This window comes from Eriocheir sinensis, chromosome 43 (assembly GCF_024679095.1).
Source record: "Eriocheir sinensis breed Jianghai 21 chromosome 43, ASM2467909v1, whole genome shotgun sequence".
NCBI lineage: Eukaryota > Metazoa > Arthropoda > Malacostraca > Decapoda > Varunidae > Eriocheir > Eriocheir sinensis.
In genome coordinates this window covers 8,929,341-8,945,253 of record NC_066551.1, presented here as the reverse complement: position 1 = coordinate 8,945,253, position 15,913 = coordinate 8,929,341, and the positions used below count along the sequence as shown (strand labels likewise).

At 44.1% G+C, this 15,913-nt stretch overlaps 1 protein-coding gene across 11 annotated transcripts in view; it reads right to left on the bottom strand.

Moving 5' to 3' along the window:
* Window positions 1–15,913, bottom strand: part of LOC127010441 (zinc finger protein 668-like) — a 50,992-nt gene that overhangs the window by 21,104 nt on the left and 13,975 nt on the right. For all 11 annotated transcript variants that reach the window (XM_050884604.1, XM_050884599.1, XM_050884609.1 and 8 more), the window contains 6 exons: window positions 14,558–14,731; window positions 13,941–14,051; window positions 13,637–13,802; window positions 10,442–10,583; window positions 2,002–3,015; window positions 1,658–1,912 (listed from right to left, as the gene is read on the bottom strand). In XM_050884604.1, the coding sequence (XP_050740561.1) occupies window positions 1,658–1,912; window positions 2,002–3,015; window positions 10,442–10,583; window positions 13,637–13,802; window positions 13,941–14,051; window positions 14,558–14,731 (1,862 nt within the window). The remainder of the gene's footprint in view (window positions 1–1,657; window positions 1,913–2,001; window positions 3,016–10,441; window positions 10,584–13,636; window positions 13,803–13,940; window positions 14,052–14,557; window positions 14,732–15,913) is intronic.

Sequence of the window (15,913 nt, the reverse complement as noted above, 5' to 3'; positions counted from 1 at the left end):
TTATCCCCGCTAGCTTTCCTGACACCAAGTAACCAACTATAGTCACATTAACCACTGCACCATGGAGGCATTTATACAAAAGGAACTCATGCTAAATGTATTTTGTGCCAAGCTGAAGTGTTGTTATAGTGGGATTTAGCAATTTGGGTCTGAAGAAAAACTAGTTACAAAATTTAAAGTTAATGACAAACAAATTAAAAAAAGCTGAGCTAAGATCACCGCATAACATAGTACAAAAACACTGCGTGGCTAACAGGTCAACTGAATGCAGGCCTGGGGTGAGGTAAGCACTTGAGACTGGCACTGCAGCAGGGTAGGAGGGTGGGAGCCGCAGGAACACTACTCTATCCATGGTGGGATATTTGATTAATGTATTATTTTATTTTTTATGTAAATATTGACATACAACCTGTCTGTCGGAACCAAACCCCATCATAACTTGAGGACTTTCTGTATATTCTTTTAAACATAATATTTAGTTAGTGTATGCTCTTAAAAAAGATTCATTTTAATTATTTATTTTGTGAAAATACTCAAAAAAATAAAATAATTATCAATTCACTGACCTGACATCTTGACACATTCAGTCAGTAAAAATGTTATCCTTGCCCTCAGCCAGTCCGGGATCAGGCAGAATTAATTCACCTTCAATTAGACTCGACCAGTGATCAGCAGCGCTGCTCTTGCCCCATGCCAATGAGTCTATGAGCAGTGCCAGTTCTAGCCTTTCTGATGCTCTATGCTGGATCTCTCTTGGAAGTACCCCCCCCATCTTTTTTCACATTTTTTTCCCTTTGTATTCACCCTACAAGTCATTTTCTGTCCTAAACAATGTAAAGTAAATAACTGCAATTTTTTTTATTATTATAAAACTCCTGGTTTAGTTTTGCTGAATAATAGATAATCATGTATTGAAAATATGTCCCACATTTTATATAGAAATTCTTAAATAGAATAGTGTTAAACAAAAATTCCACTGTACCATTCCCAAACATCAACTGATTGGGCATTGTTTCCCATGATACAAATACTTAACCCCTTCACTACGGCTAGGCCAAAACAGCGCCCCGCGCCGTATCCGAGATCGCCGCGCGCACCAAATTTCAAATGTCGCTATTGAACATAACAAGTTTTCAGACATAAACTCAACATGATCATCATGTATTATATATGAAAACATGCAGAATTAAATGGTGCACATAAAGAAACAAGTTAACTGATAATTTTGAGATGTAAGCATAAATATACAGAAATGAAAGAACTCGTATACTGGCTGAAGCGAGCCAGGATGCAGCATGCGTGTCCTCGGATATGGTACGGCGCACGTAAGGACGCAATATATGCATCCTCGTGTTGAAGGGGTTAATGATAGATGCATCTGATAATGCTAAGGAAAAGTCACATCTAGTTCATTTGTATAATTATCAGCCAAGCTACTGACATAAATCTTGGTCAACTGCATTATCATCACTGAGATAAAAATATAAATAAAAAATTATACAAGGCAGGACATGCTATCTTACTGAGCAGCAAACTTACAGGCTGTCTAGCTTACTGTACTGTCAGTTTCGAGACTCAGTTTTGGCTCTCAGCAGTACATGCCATGGTAACCATCTGTTCTATATGTGTAATCCTACTCCAGCAAAATATGACCTACCTTTTCTGGAAGTATGAGAGCAGCCTCTTGTAGGATGGAAGAACTTGGAAGGATTGTCCCAGGTTCTGTGGAACCTGGGACAATCCCTTCAACTGATGAAGCGTGAGATGCAGAATCGGTCGAGAGAGGCACGTCTGTTCCTAGTGTGACATTAAGGTTTCTGGCAGCACTTGATGCAGAGTGATTCAGAGGACTGATGGTTACATTCATACTTGTTGCAGGGGTTGAGGAGATTGAGGTGCTGAGTGGATCAAGCTGAAAGAAGAAAATATGAAATTGAAAATAAGTGCAGAGTGGTTTTCTGAGACATTGATGACAAGAAATGAAACTCGAGCTTTCCTTACCTGTGTATACTGAGGAGGACTACCATCATGTATTGAAACTTTGGAGATGGGTGTCAATGGTCCAGCTGTGAGTACAACCTGCTCACCCTGGAATGTGGAGCACACCATCTGTGTGTGATTGTTCTGGGACACAAGGACTGGTGATGATGTGGAGTGTGAAGGTGGCAGAGAAAGGATAGTTGATGGGACAGGGGATGCAGTAAGAAGTGTGGGTATGTTAGAACCATGATGTGCAGATGATACAACTAGGTGAGGATGAAGATTGTATGTTTGGTGGTCTGTGTGTGTTTCACTAGCAGGCACTGAGTTGCTGGGTCTCAGGTTTATGATGGATGAGGATGTGGAAGAACTGATTGCATTCAGGCTGCATTCAGATGGGGATGTGTTACTGTGTGACAAATTGCTGGGGGTACAATGTGCCAATCTGTCTGACTGTGTTTCACTTGAAACAATTTTAGATGTAGATGGAGTGGAGACAATGGCATTGCATATTGATGAAACAGGAACAGTGGACAAAATTATGCTACCTGTGGAAGATGATGGCATATTGGGGATATCTGCCATGGAGGACACAGGTAAGTTAGTAAGGGAAACCCTGCAACCAGTGACTGAAGTCCCAGAAACTGAAGTAATGTCTGAAGAAGTTGGAGAAGTTTCAGATGGAGGTTCACCAGACAACACAACAATACTATTTGCTGGACAAATTTTTGAAAGGACAATATTGGCAGAGGAAGTGGAAACAGTGGGCAGAGCAATGTTACTGGTAGAAGCGGATGGTAAATTTGATGCATCTGATGATGTAAGGCTTATAACATGAGGCAGTTCAGAAGTTCCCCCTGCATGGCAACTGTTCTGGGACATGACAACTCCTGGGACCACTATGTCTGGCTCTGCAGGAGAGTCAGGGCTATTTGGAGATGTGATGTGGGTGCGGAGGTGAGCTGTCATGTTGTCCTTGCGAGAGAAACATCGATGACACTTAGGACACATGTAATCTTTGATTCCAGTGTGGACCTGCAAAATAAAAATAAAAGTTGACAAATTGAATGCACAAACATTCATCTACATAAAAAATAAATATAATTAAATACCCCATAAAACCAAATGTAATGCACATTTAGATGTCAATCTACTTCAAAACTTCAGTGTTGAGATGAAAGGATGGGATACATTGCTGAAATAGGTACTGAATTGTTCTAAAATTTTCACAAATATTAAAAAAAAATAATCACCAACTTTCATATTATATACCCTCTTAGGTTATTCAGCTATCCCCAAGATCCTCTTTGAAGAATAAAGGTATTTTGTACTCTGATCAGATAGCAAGACTATCCTCTTTTCTTCGAGTTACTATTTTTAATAATTATATTTATAAATTAGAGTCTGGAAACTTGAGGGTTTAATATATATATATATATATATATATATATATATATATATATATATATATATATATATATATATATATATATATATATATATATATATATACAGAGTAGAGCCCCACTTAGCGCGAGATCAATTAGCGCGAACTGCAATTAGCGCGAGCCACCATCTACCAAGAAAAAAATTAATTAGCGCGAAAGCCTGTTAGCGCGAGCAGCCACCACGACTGAATTTTGAAAATTGTGCCAAGCCGCCATGATGCGCGGCACAAGCTGCCATGATGCGTGGCACAAGCCGTCATGATGCGTGGCACAAGCCGCCATGATGCGCGGCACAAGCCACCATGATGCACGGCACAAGTCACCATGATGCGCGGCACAAGCCGCCATGATGCGCGGCACAAGTCGCCATGATGCGCGGCACAAGCCGCCATGATGCGCAGCACAAGCCACCATGATGCGCGGCACAAGTTGCCATGATGCGCGGCACAAGTTGCCATGATGCGCGGCACAAGTCGCCATGATGCGCGGCATAAGTCGCCATGATGCACGGCACAAGTCGCCATGATGCGCGGCACAAGTCGCCATGATGCACGGCACAAGTCGCCATGATGCGCGGCACAAGTCGCCATGATGCACGGCACAAGTCGCCATGATGCACGGCACAAGTCGCCATGATGCGCGGCACAAGTCGCCATGATGCGCGGCACAAGCCGCCATGATGCGCGGCACAAGCCGCCATGATGCGCGGCACAAGTCGCCATGATGCACGGCACAAGTCGCCATGATGCGCGGCACAAGCCGCCATGATGCGCGGCACAAGTCGCCATGATGCGCGGCACAAGTCGCCATGATGCGCGGCACAAGTCGCCATGATGCGCGGCACAAGTCGCCATGATGCGCGGCACAAGTCGCCATGATGCACGGCACAAGCCGCCATGATGCGCGGCACAAGCCGCCATGATGCGCGGCACAAGCCGCCATGATGTGCGGCACAAGCCGCCATGATGCGCGGCACAAGCCGCCATGATGCGCAGCACAAGCCGCCATGATGTGCGGCACAAGCCGCCATGATGCGCAGCACAAGCCGCCATGATGTGCGGCACAAGCCGCCATGATGCGCAGCACAAGCCGCCATGATGCGCAGCACAAGCCGCCATGATGCGCGGCACAAGCCGCCATGATGCGCAGCACAAGTCGCCATGATGCGCGGCACAAGCCGCCATGATGCGCGGCACAAGCCGCCATGATGCGCGGCACAAGCCGCCATGATGCGCGGCACAAGCCGCCATGATGCGCGGCACAAGCCGCCATGATGCGCGGCACAAGCCGCCATGATGCGCGGCACAAGCCGCCATGATGCGCGGCACAAGCCGCCATGATGCGCGGCACAAGCCGCCATGATGCGCGGCACAAGCCGCCATGATGCGCGGCACAAGCCGCCATGATGCGCGGCACAAGTCGCCATGATGCGCGGCACAAGCCGCCATGATGCGCGGCACAAGTCGCCATGATGCGCGGCACAAGCCGCCATGATGCGCAGCACAAGCCGCCATGATGCGCGGCACAAGTCGCCATGATGCGCGGCACAAGCCGCCATGATGCGCGGCACAAGCCGCCATGATGCGCGGCACAAGCCGCCATGATGCGCGGCACAAGCCGCCATGATGCGCGGCACAAGCCGCCATGATGCGCGGCACAAGCCGCCATGATGCGCGGCACAAGCCGCCATGATGCGCGGCACAAGCCGCCATGATGCGCGGCACAAGCCGCCATGATGCGCGGCACAAGCCGCCATGATGCGCAGCACAAGCCGCCATGATGTGCGGCACAAGCCGCCATGATGCGCAGCACAAGCCGCCATGATGTGCGGCACAAGCCGCCATGATGCGCAGCACAAGCCGCCATGATGCGCAGCACAAGTCGCCATGATGCGCGGCACAAGCCGCCATGATGCGCGGCACAAGCCGCCATGATGCGCGGCACAAGTCGCCATGATGCGCGGCACAAGCCGCCATGATGCGCGGCACAAGCCGCCATGATGCGCGGCACAAGCCGCCATGATGCGCGGCACAAGCCGCCATGATGCGCGGCACAAGCCGGTTAGGGTGGGGGCCTTACAGACAACCAAATTTCTGACTTTTGGAACTGGCCTCCTTGGGGAAAAAAAAACATATCACAGTATTGATAATTACTTGCTAATATATATTTCTTTCTATAAAAATTGTATTATAAAGATAGCAAACAGGCAATGAACATAACGAAAAGCAATTGGTCAGTTGGTAAATGGATAGAGTGTGGGCACCACTGAGCAGTGTCAGTTATTCAATTTTCAATTTTATGGGCCCTTAACCCGTCTACTTCAGTACGGCCACCAGTATCCAAATGTGGGTAATATCACTGGTTCGGTACAGCCACTAAAGTTTGCAACCCCTTATTAACCCTTACATTGCTAATCGCTCGCAGCGGGACTATCCCCCCAGGCGCACTCGGTCAGCCCAGCGGGGGGAGGGGGGTCTCTTACATAACCGAATCTTATAGATCCTGGCCTCCTCTTTCCAATGGTGTTTTTGTTTTTAGCTGTGATGAATAGTTTTTGAGATGCAGAGGTTAAAAGAGTGAGCACTAGCATCACTTGCTGTATCTCAAAACTATTCATCACAGCTAAAAAACAAAAACACCATTGGAAAGAGGAGGCCAAGATCTATAAGATTCAGTTATGTAAGCCTCTCCTGCGAACATACAAGCACGTTCAGCAAGTGATGCTAGTGCTCGCTTTTTAACCTCTGTATCTCAAAAACTATTCATCACAGCTTAAAAATAAAAACACCATTGGAAAGAGGAAGCCAAGATCTATAAGATTCCGTCATGTAGGCCTCTCCTGCAAACGTACGTGCACGTTCTGATGGCGTTGCCTGTGAAGACGTACATTTGTGTGTGCGTGACGGTCAGCCATATTGAGGCAACTACTGAATAGATCTCTTGATGGGGTGCTGGTAGGGTAGTATTGCCAACTGCAAAATTTACAACTATTTGGTAAAAAAATCAGCCAGTTGATAGGTGAAGCTATGCAAAAATGCCGCTATATTAGACAACAACATCCACCAGTTACTCGTCCGTAGATTTTTTGTGCTAGGTTGATATGATTTTCCATCAAATTTAGTGGGAAACCCACTGAATTGACAATGCTATGGGGTGAGAAATATGCGGGAAATTTGAGTGTGACTGGCGCTCGCAGTGAGCATTTAGCACCACCGGCAAGTTTCACTAGTTCTCGCTGCAGGTATTTAGCATTAAGAGGGTTAAGCCACTTCTCAGCCACTCATAGTTTTCAAGTTAGCCAAAGCAGATGGGTTACATGTATCATATTACTGATAATTAATAATACAGTCAAACCTCGGTTTGCAAGTTTAATTCGTTCCGTAATTTTGCTCTCACAACAAAATACTCGTAAACCAAAACTAATTTCCCCATTGAAATTAATGTAAATCCCATTAATGCGTACCATATCTCAAAAAAATATTTATATAAAAATCATTTTACATGTTTATTTTTTACAGAATTCAAGTAATTTTAGTAACTAATAGCAATGATAAATATGTACCCCAAATAAATGTTATGGTTGTTACGGAGACTCCCGCCACCACTAACTACACGCGATGTGAAGGCTTCACCCCGGAGTTTAGCAGCCGCAGAGTCCCTATTCTCAAGGCACTGGAACAACGTTCGACCACCATCGTGAAGCTAACTCGTCGTATCGGCCGAGCTGGAGGGTGAAAGGGTGTCAGTCACGTCCAGGAGGGCATACAAGCTGCCGAGGCTCACCCACACTTCCTGTTGCGAGCATAGTATCCACCGTTTCTGTTTTCTTCTTAGCAGCACCATTCCTTTTAACCATCATTCTGGGGGAGATTGTTAACCCCTTCACTTCGGCGACGCCGACATCGGCGTCCGATGGCGTCACCGTATGGAAAGGGTTAGTCCTGTTCTAAACCTCTTAATCCTCTTCCATTTCCTCTTAATCCTCTTCTAAACCTCTTAAGAAGAAATGGAAGAGGATTAAGAGGAATTTAGAGGAGGATTGAGATATTAAGAAGAGGATTAATCCTCTTCCATTTCCTCTTGACCCTTTCCATACTGTGACGCCGACGTCTGCATCATGGATGGAAAGGGTTAAAGCAAAAAGAACTCATACTGTAGTGCTGAAAACATGACATGAGCGCACTGATGCTATTTCAACAAGTTTACAACGTGGACTGAGACTATGGCTGTCATCTGGCGGTCAAGAATTACACTAGACCGAGCAAGAATTAACCCCAAGTCTTGCGAAATTCTTGCCTTTCTTGTTCTGGTGCGTCAGATCTTAAAGAATTCCCCCTAATTCTTGGCAAGAATCGGACGTCCTGCACAAGCCATGGTGGGGCTGGGTGTGACCACTGTCTTGCTGTCCGCACCTCCATAGGGCCTATGGCAATTACCATATCCTGAGCTTCCTATGGGTAACCCTGCCAGGTGGGGGTGGATATAGATTTCACGAGGTTACTGTTGTGGTACTGCTGCACCACAGATCCTTTTAAAGCATCACTGTAGGATAAGTAAGAACTTCCCGGTAAGAAAACATCATCATCATCGTTAGAAACAAGAAAGTGAAACGATGCCATGTCAATATTTTGCAGAGAAAAAGGACACTAAGTAGCTACTGAAATACACCTAATGATCTGTAGATCCCGTAACTGTAACTAAATTAACGCGTGTTGTCTTTGATGAGTGACAAAATGAGAAATAGTGTTGGTTCATCCAATCATATGGACAAGATAGAGCACTCTAGCAGATTACAGGAGGGAGGTGAAAAAGTCTCAAGAATGGGGGGTCGTTCAAGATGGCCATATATCGCCAGATGAAGCCTTTGGGTTGCAAACTTGCCATCCTTTCCTTAAAATATGGAATGCCATTTGTTCCGTATTTGCCTGTCTGAATGGTAATGCAGATAAAATTCAGTATTTTAAAACTGTCGTGAGCACATTTTTCGGTGAACCACAAAACCAGTCCATAAAATTATGTTTGTCATGGTTGTCCTGAAATACATGTAAAATACATGTCGTAACGTCTCTCCCCCCCTTCCTCTTGCCCTCACCAGCAGTGGGCAGTGGCTGTCAGTCATGGCAGGCCAGAGAAATTTTATTGTTGCCATCTGTTCCTTAAAAGATGGATTTTTTTCTGTACTGCAGAATGGGATGTTGCATTCCTTATTTGTTTTAGATCAAGGTGGCAGCCCTAACTGACACTCTATTCCCATTGTTTTCTGCGTTGAGCACTCTCGTCTTGCAGCGAACAAAGGGAACCACTGCTCACGTGTTCGACTTGTACAAAAAAACACGCCAGTCCTTGTCGAAAGACAGATTTGGTCGGCTAGGCTGACGTAAGCCGACAGTCGGTCTATCACCATCCTCCCCTCTCCTTCATGAGCCATCACTTGGCAAGGGTTTGTGGTCCCTCCTCGAAGGAACGTACGTGCTTGACCCCAACAGCCTCCATATAGCCTGTATCCCCACAAAGGAACAGGATGCTCGTATAACAAGTCACTGCTCGTAAACCAAGCCATTTTTTGTGGGATTTTATTGCTCGTAAATCAAAACGCTCGTAAACTAAGACACTCGTAAACTGAGGTTTGACTGTACCTGCTTTTTTCTATAAAATTTAGGTAGTAAAATATCAAATGGGTAATGGATTCTGAATCATAATTATCAACATTTAGTTGATACCAACACCAAAATAGCGTGACACACGATGCTGGGACTGCGGATCCTCACCATGTTGATATCAACACCACAATGGCCTCGGCAAACAGCGCACGGTGCTGGTACTGAGGCCCTCACTTCTTGCTCCTCTACATGTCACTACTGACACCATGATGGTCTCAGAAAGAGCTGACAACAAGGTACCCAAACTGCAGGTAGCTGTTGGTACTGACTACTGAGGCTAGGCTTGCTATGCTGCATGCCTCTGCCTCTGGCCCTTTAGTACTGGTACCACTGGTATCACCATTTTCATGTGCTGGTGCTCCTGGTGCTAGGACTGCCCTAGTGTTGGAAAGCCACCTTTGGGTCTCCAATAGATGATACACTGCCAACCAAAGACTACTTTTTCCGACTATTTCTTGTGGGTCATAATGGCATGCCAACATGTGATGGTACACTGTCACCTTATAAGTAATTATCTTGACCATGTAGGGTGATCATGCAGTATGTAGCAGCATTTTGTCATCAAAGAATCCCTACTTTGTCATTCCCAAGTCATTTTTTCCAGGAATGGACTTTGCTCAGTCCTTTCCATGTTTTTATATAGTATCTGTTAACATATTATTTAGAACATATCAGACTTTCTCTTTAGTACCAAACTATTATAAATTCTATAGCAGAAACACTTTAATTTAGCATAATTATTTAGTACAAGCTTCTTTGGTACCTATCTAATTTTAATTTGACATCCTATTGTGTGGCACACTAGCTAAAATCTGATCAAACTATTCCCTGCTTCCTTTGATGAAGACTTACTTGGTACCTACCATGTCCTCTGCCATTTGTATTGTATTATTATTTATTATTTAATATCATTCGCAAATCAAATTGTCAATGGAAAAAAAAAAAACAGATAGATCACGCCAGATTATAGGAATGGATATCTGTCCGTGTTTCATTTGTCGTTTTTTATACTAGCACTTACTTTACTTATGAAGCGTGGAGGTGCTGACTATCCGTGACCAAATAATAACCATTATTTATCAATTAACAACTCGTATCCTTCACGAGAGAGTCCGACTACAAGACGAGTTGTGCCTCGCTCTCCGCTTCTTCTTGTACATAAAAGCTACGAATATAATTAAGCTTCAAGAAGGCTGATCTTAATCTAATCAACACCTAAGCGCCCCGACACAAGTCTGCTATAGTATTTTGGATGATAAAACTTGAACTCAGAATTACTAGGACAAGGATAATCTGTGGTAATCTTTAAATATTTTATGATAAGGCTGATGGAAGTGTCAAAAATCTACCCACCTTAGAGTGCCTCAGTAGATCCTTTGGCGCTAGAAACGTCTTATGGCAGGTTTTACAAGTGTACTTCGGGTTCTGAGGTTTGTGCACAACTTTGACGTGACTTCTTAAATTGGCCTCTGTCTTGAAGTCACGACCACAGTACCTGGATGGAATGCCCAATTTTAGTGACATTGTTACTGCCATAAAGAGTATGGCTTTCAATGCAGTTTTGTAAATATTAATTAAAAGTCAATATCTTCAGATGAACTTAAAACAAATATCCTTAATAATAAAGCAAATTCTAAATTTAATCCACTGTGCATTTAAAGTCCAAATGGCTGAATGGCAGCGGACCGAAGATCATTCAAATTATTGGGAGGGACCCTGAAAACGTAAATTATATTCACACAATCAGACAAAAGACATGACGTGCTTTATTACTAGCCTGTAATGCATAAATGGAAGGTAAATCCATGTAAAAAGAATAGATCCAGAATTAATAAAGGCACAAAAAGTAAAGCAGGTTCATGAACACGGCAAGCAACAAGGAGTTCCTGTTGAAAAGGTGAACCCTTCTGACAGTCATGGAGTCGAGTCAAGGCTGCCTGAGTACTGTATTTTCACTTAATCTATTCACTTTTCACTCACTTATAATATTTTTACCTATTTATAGTACTGTGCAAAATTCCTTAAACCTGCTGTACGTCACTTTCTTTATCCCTTTCACTCGTCCTCGAGCATCAGCTGAGGACTAGCATGTGTAGAAGCTGTGGGAGTCATCTTTCCAGTGATAAAGGGCACTATATAGTTAAAAAATCAAGCAAATATTTGGCTGTCAACACCTAGACTACATTTATATCTCTCCTAAGTCTCCTGTTTTTTGTCCCTGCTGCTTGGCAGGATTTAGCACCTCATCTGATTTTTTTTTTTTTTTTTTTTTCATATTTTGTAATTTTTGTCAGCCACTTCAGAAATCGGACTATTAGGACTTTAGGATTATGTGTGTTCAGATTATTGGACTTTACTGAATTAGAATATTTTCTATAATGCAGTGTTAAATGCAAAAATGTTTCATTTTCAGAAAATGACAATTGCAGAATGATTGGAGTAAGCAGAGTGACACCTACAATAGGAGCAAGCTACAATTGGTGAGGTATAGGTGCAGGTTGGAAGGGGACAGAGAGGGGGCTGCAAGCTTACTGAGGGCCCTACCCATGTCCACATATGTGTAATTTATACCGTCTGTGTATATTGTATATTTTTATCATTATTAACTAATGAAACTCAACTAGAATTAGGAAACAAGTGGTAGTCATTCGATACCACTGTAATGCTGACTTGCCTGATGGGCGAGCCTCCCATAACCCACTTAGCCAGGGGGTTACCTCTCTGGCCGACTGGTAAAGGAGTGGTTCTCCCGTTACGCTGGTCGTGGGTTCAATCCCCGGCGCCGGCAAACCTTTCCTTGTCTGGATTCATTTCTCGTGTGTTTCGTTACACGCAGAGATCGTGTTGGAGTATAGTAAAGAGTAAATTCTGGCATTTCACCACTAAATAATTAGAAGGGGTGTGAAGAGTGTTCCGAACCATCATCAGGGGTTCAATTGATGACGTGGCAACGCTAGCCTGAGGGGCTCGAATAGCCAGCGCCACTCTCTTTGATACTATGCTTCATAGTGAGAACATCTTCAACTGCACTGTTAAATTCTCATAATCTGAGAAATACACCGAAAAAGAGAGGCTGTTAAAGCGTCATATTGCCAGACCAAGCCCGACCCAGCGCCTGATCATTTCTCCACGTTGGACCGTGGATCAAACCCCACTACATCTTTCACCTGAACCCCTAAAATCCACAGTTAAGTAAGAGACTGGGGTTGGCCAATTCTATTTGTCTTAGCTTGAGATAGGAGTGCGGGAGTATCCAAGGTAAATTCACTTCCTTGATCGCAAGGTGATAGTTCCTATTAATTAAAAAATGCTGAATTATTCCCACAACATAAGTAATTTTCTCTTCATCTCAAATAAAACCAGAGAATAGTACAGCATGGTCTGTCAAGACTTCTTTCAATATCCAAACAAAATTACCTAACACAAAATGTCAATTCCTTAAACCTTTATAAAAATGATAATGGAATTATAGAAGTTCCTAACATATCAGAATCCTCATTTGGGGAGGGAACCAGAAACACCCCCATGCTGGACCCTTCTAGTGATAACATGAAGGTGTCCTGACGGCTCCAACTTTTCACTCAATTCCTAATTTGTGGAACACCATCTTTCCTCATCTAAACCTTACCATCTCTTCCTAACTGAAGCACAGGTTTCTGAGGCCACTGACAGCAATCTCTATTCTGTTCACTCCTACATCCTCTATTCTAAGTTGTGGTTCAAACTGGATACTGGGTCTGTGTGGGCAGTAATGTTACTCTCGAGCCCACAACTTTCAATCTTCTGAATTTTTCTCCCTCTGGCTCTTAAGTTTCTCTCACTAAATGTTTCTGTGCTATTTACCTCTCACCTAATTATACTGACTATGTAAAATTTTGATAATCTGGATTCCAAGTTGGAGTAAATCTTGACTCATTCTCCTTTTGCTGAAATCTCTAATTTAGGAGATTTTAATGTTCACCACCAGCTTTGGCTTTCATCCGGCTTCACTGACCACAGTCCTGGATTTATTTTCTTCTCTTGGTTACAACAGACTATAGAGTAAAAATCTTAAGTTTTACATATGGTAAAGCAATTATTCATTATATTCATCAGTTCATTGGCCATGATTTTATAGGATTTTCTTAAAAATCTTAAAAACACATACCCTGCTTTAAACTTTTTCTCTATCTGCTTCCATTCTTCCCTAACCATACGTTTAATATTCAGTTTCTAGCGATTCAATGGAGCGGTAGTCAGTGTGCCTGGCTTCTATTTCACGGGCCCGGGTTTGAATCCTGGCCTGGGCAGTCAATGTGCTGCTCACTCAGCTGTTCATTCTCCCTTTTGGGCTGGTCGATAAATGGGTACCTGGGGAAACCTTAGGATAGTAAACTGTGCCAATCCCAAATTTCATACTGGCCTGTGTCCTGGGGTAATTGGTTCTTACCTACCAAAGGCTCAAAGGGCCAATGATCTGGAGATGAGCACAGCAGCCACATGCAGCTATAGCGTATGCACCCACTGTTACCTTTACAACGGAGAAGGAAGGTGGTGGTTTGACCTCACCTGCACACAACTCTCTCCTTGGTGGTGTGTACATGTGCCAGGTGTTGGTCCAGGTATGCCTTAGCCTTGAAGAGGGCTCCACACTGGGGACACATGTGCTCCCGGTCCTCTCGGTGGACAGTCTTGGTGTGCTTGTCACGTGTGTACTCGTGTTTGAAGGCTTTACCTGTATACAATAACATGTTGAACATTTTGGAAAATAAAGCTTTCCAAAGCCATATGATCAAGCTTTCAATTATATATGAGATCTCAGGTTTTCTCTACTCTGTTGTGTTTGTGTTCATAGTTTTAAAAAATGCCTTACCACATATGTCACACAGGTGCTTTTTCTCAGTGCTGTGGACAACTTGATGAAGCCGTAGTTCTGAGCTGGTCATGAAGTGCCTTGGACAAAGACTGCACTTGAACTTCAGACCTGTGTGGCACAGGAAGTTATAATATATAAAAAATTTCTAAAAAAGTAACACCTGACCTGGCCTGATTAGTTAGAAAAGGTCATGAACAAACAGCCATAGAAAAATTGGTCAAAATTTACAGCTTCTCTGAATCTTCATGAGAGCTTTCAATATTACTTTTTAACCCTTTCCATCCATGACGCAGACGTCGGCGTCACAGTATGGAAAGAGTCAAGAGGAAATGGAAGAGGACTAATCCTCTTCTAAACCTTTCAATCCTCCTCTAAATTCCTCTTAATCCTCTTCCATTTCCTCTTAAGAGGTTTAGAAGAGGATTAAGAGGAAATGGAAGAGGATTAAGAGGTTTAGAAGAGAATTAACCCTTTCCATACGGTGACGCTGTCGGACGCCGACGTCGGCGTCACCGGAATGAAGGGGTTAATCTCAACAACTCTCGCCACTCATTTTGAAACACTTATCTAAAACTTATCTATGACCAAAGAATAACAATGAATGATTGTCTTACAAGAATCATCATGGTGAGTGGCCATGTGCTTGCGAAAGCTCTGCTTCCACTTGAAGGAGCGGTCACATTGCTGGCATGTAAATTTGGGAGCCTCATGCTTGGTGGTCATGTGCAGCTGAAGGTAGTGTGGAGTTTTGCAGTCCTTTTCACATACAGTGCAGATATTTCCACTTCCTGCAGAAAAGTACACAGTTATTATTGAATCTCAATGGACCGTATTGGCTGTACATGCAGCGCCACACATGGCCAGTCAATGAACTGTCAAAGCAGTACTTTCCATAGAATTCAAGTTCTGTACTAGAGTGCGTCTGAGGCTGCCTCCAGGATACAGGGCCTTGGTACCGCCACCGCTCCAAGCCAACGACTGTACACACTTTACTCCTATCCAATTTCCTGACTCTACTATTTGACACAGAGAAAAACTGAAATCGGGTAGGAGTGAAGTGTGTGCAATCATCGGCTTGGAGTGATGGCGGCACCATGGCCGTGTATCCTGGAGACAGCCTCAGACGCACTTTAGTCTATAACTTGAACTCTATGGAAAGGACAGCTTGGAATTGAGTGGCCGCATGTGGCACTGCCTGTATAGCCAATACGGTCCATTCAGTTCATGTGAAGCCACTATTGTTCCTAGAAATATATACATGCAAAAATATAAAACAAATCTCTTATGGTTTGATATGCTGGTCTTGGCTCTCCTTGAGAGGAGGGAGTGATGATGTTCATCTCTTTCTGACAAGGAGCTAGAATGAACATTGGGGCCCATTTTGGGGGTGATCTTTCTTCCTCCAATATATACACTGTTTCCTAAGGCACAACCTTCTCTTTCTCCTCATGGGAAACAGAGTCAACGACAATGATTGTAGTGCGGCGACGAGCCTGATGGGCGAGTCTCCCATAACTCCCTCTGCGAGGGGGGTACCTCTTTGGCCGACTGGTTAAGGAGGGGCTCTCCCGTCTCGCTGGTCGCGGGTTAGATCCCAGACGCCGGCAAAACCTTTCCTTGTCTGGATTAATTTCTTGTGTGTTTCGTTACACGCAGAGGACGTGTGTGAGTGTAGAAAAGAGGAAAATCTGGCATTTTACTGGTGGCAAAGCGGTGGCATCCTTTCCTGTGATTCTGTAGTGCAGCGACTACCCTGATGGGCAAGTCTCCCATAACTCCCTCTGCCAAGGGGGTACCTCTTTGGCCGACTGGTTAAGGAGTGGCTCTCCCGTCTCGCTGGTCGCGGGTTCGACCCCTGGCGCTAGCAAAACTTTTCCGTGTCTGGATTAATTTCTCGCGTGTTTCGTTACAAGCAGAGGTCGTGTTGGAGTGTAGTAAAGAGAAAATTCTGGCATTTCATGATATCATTC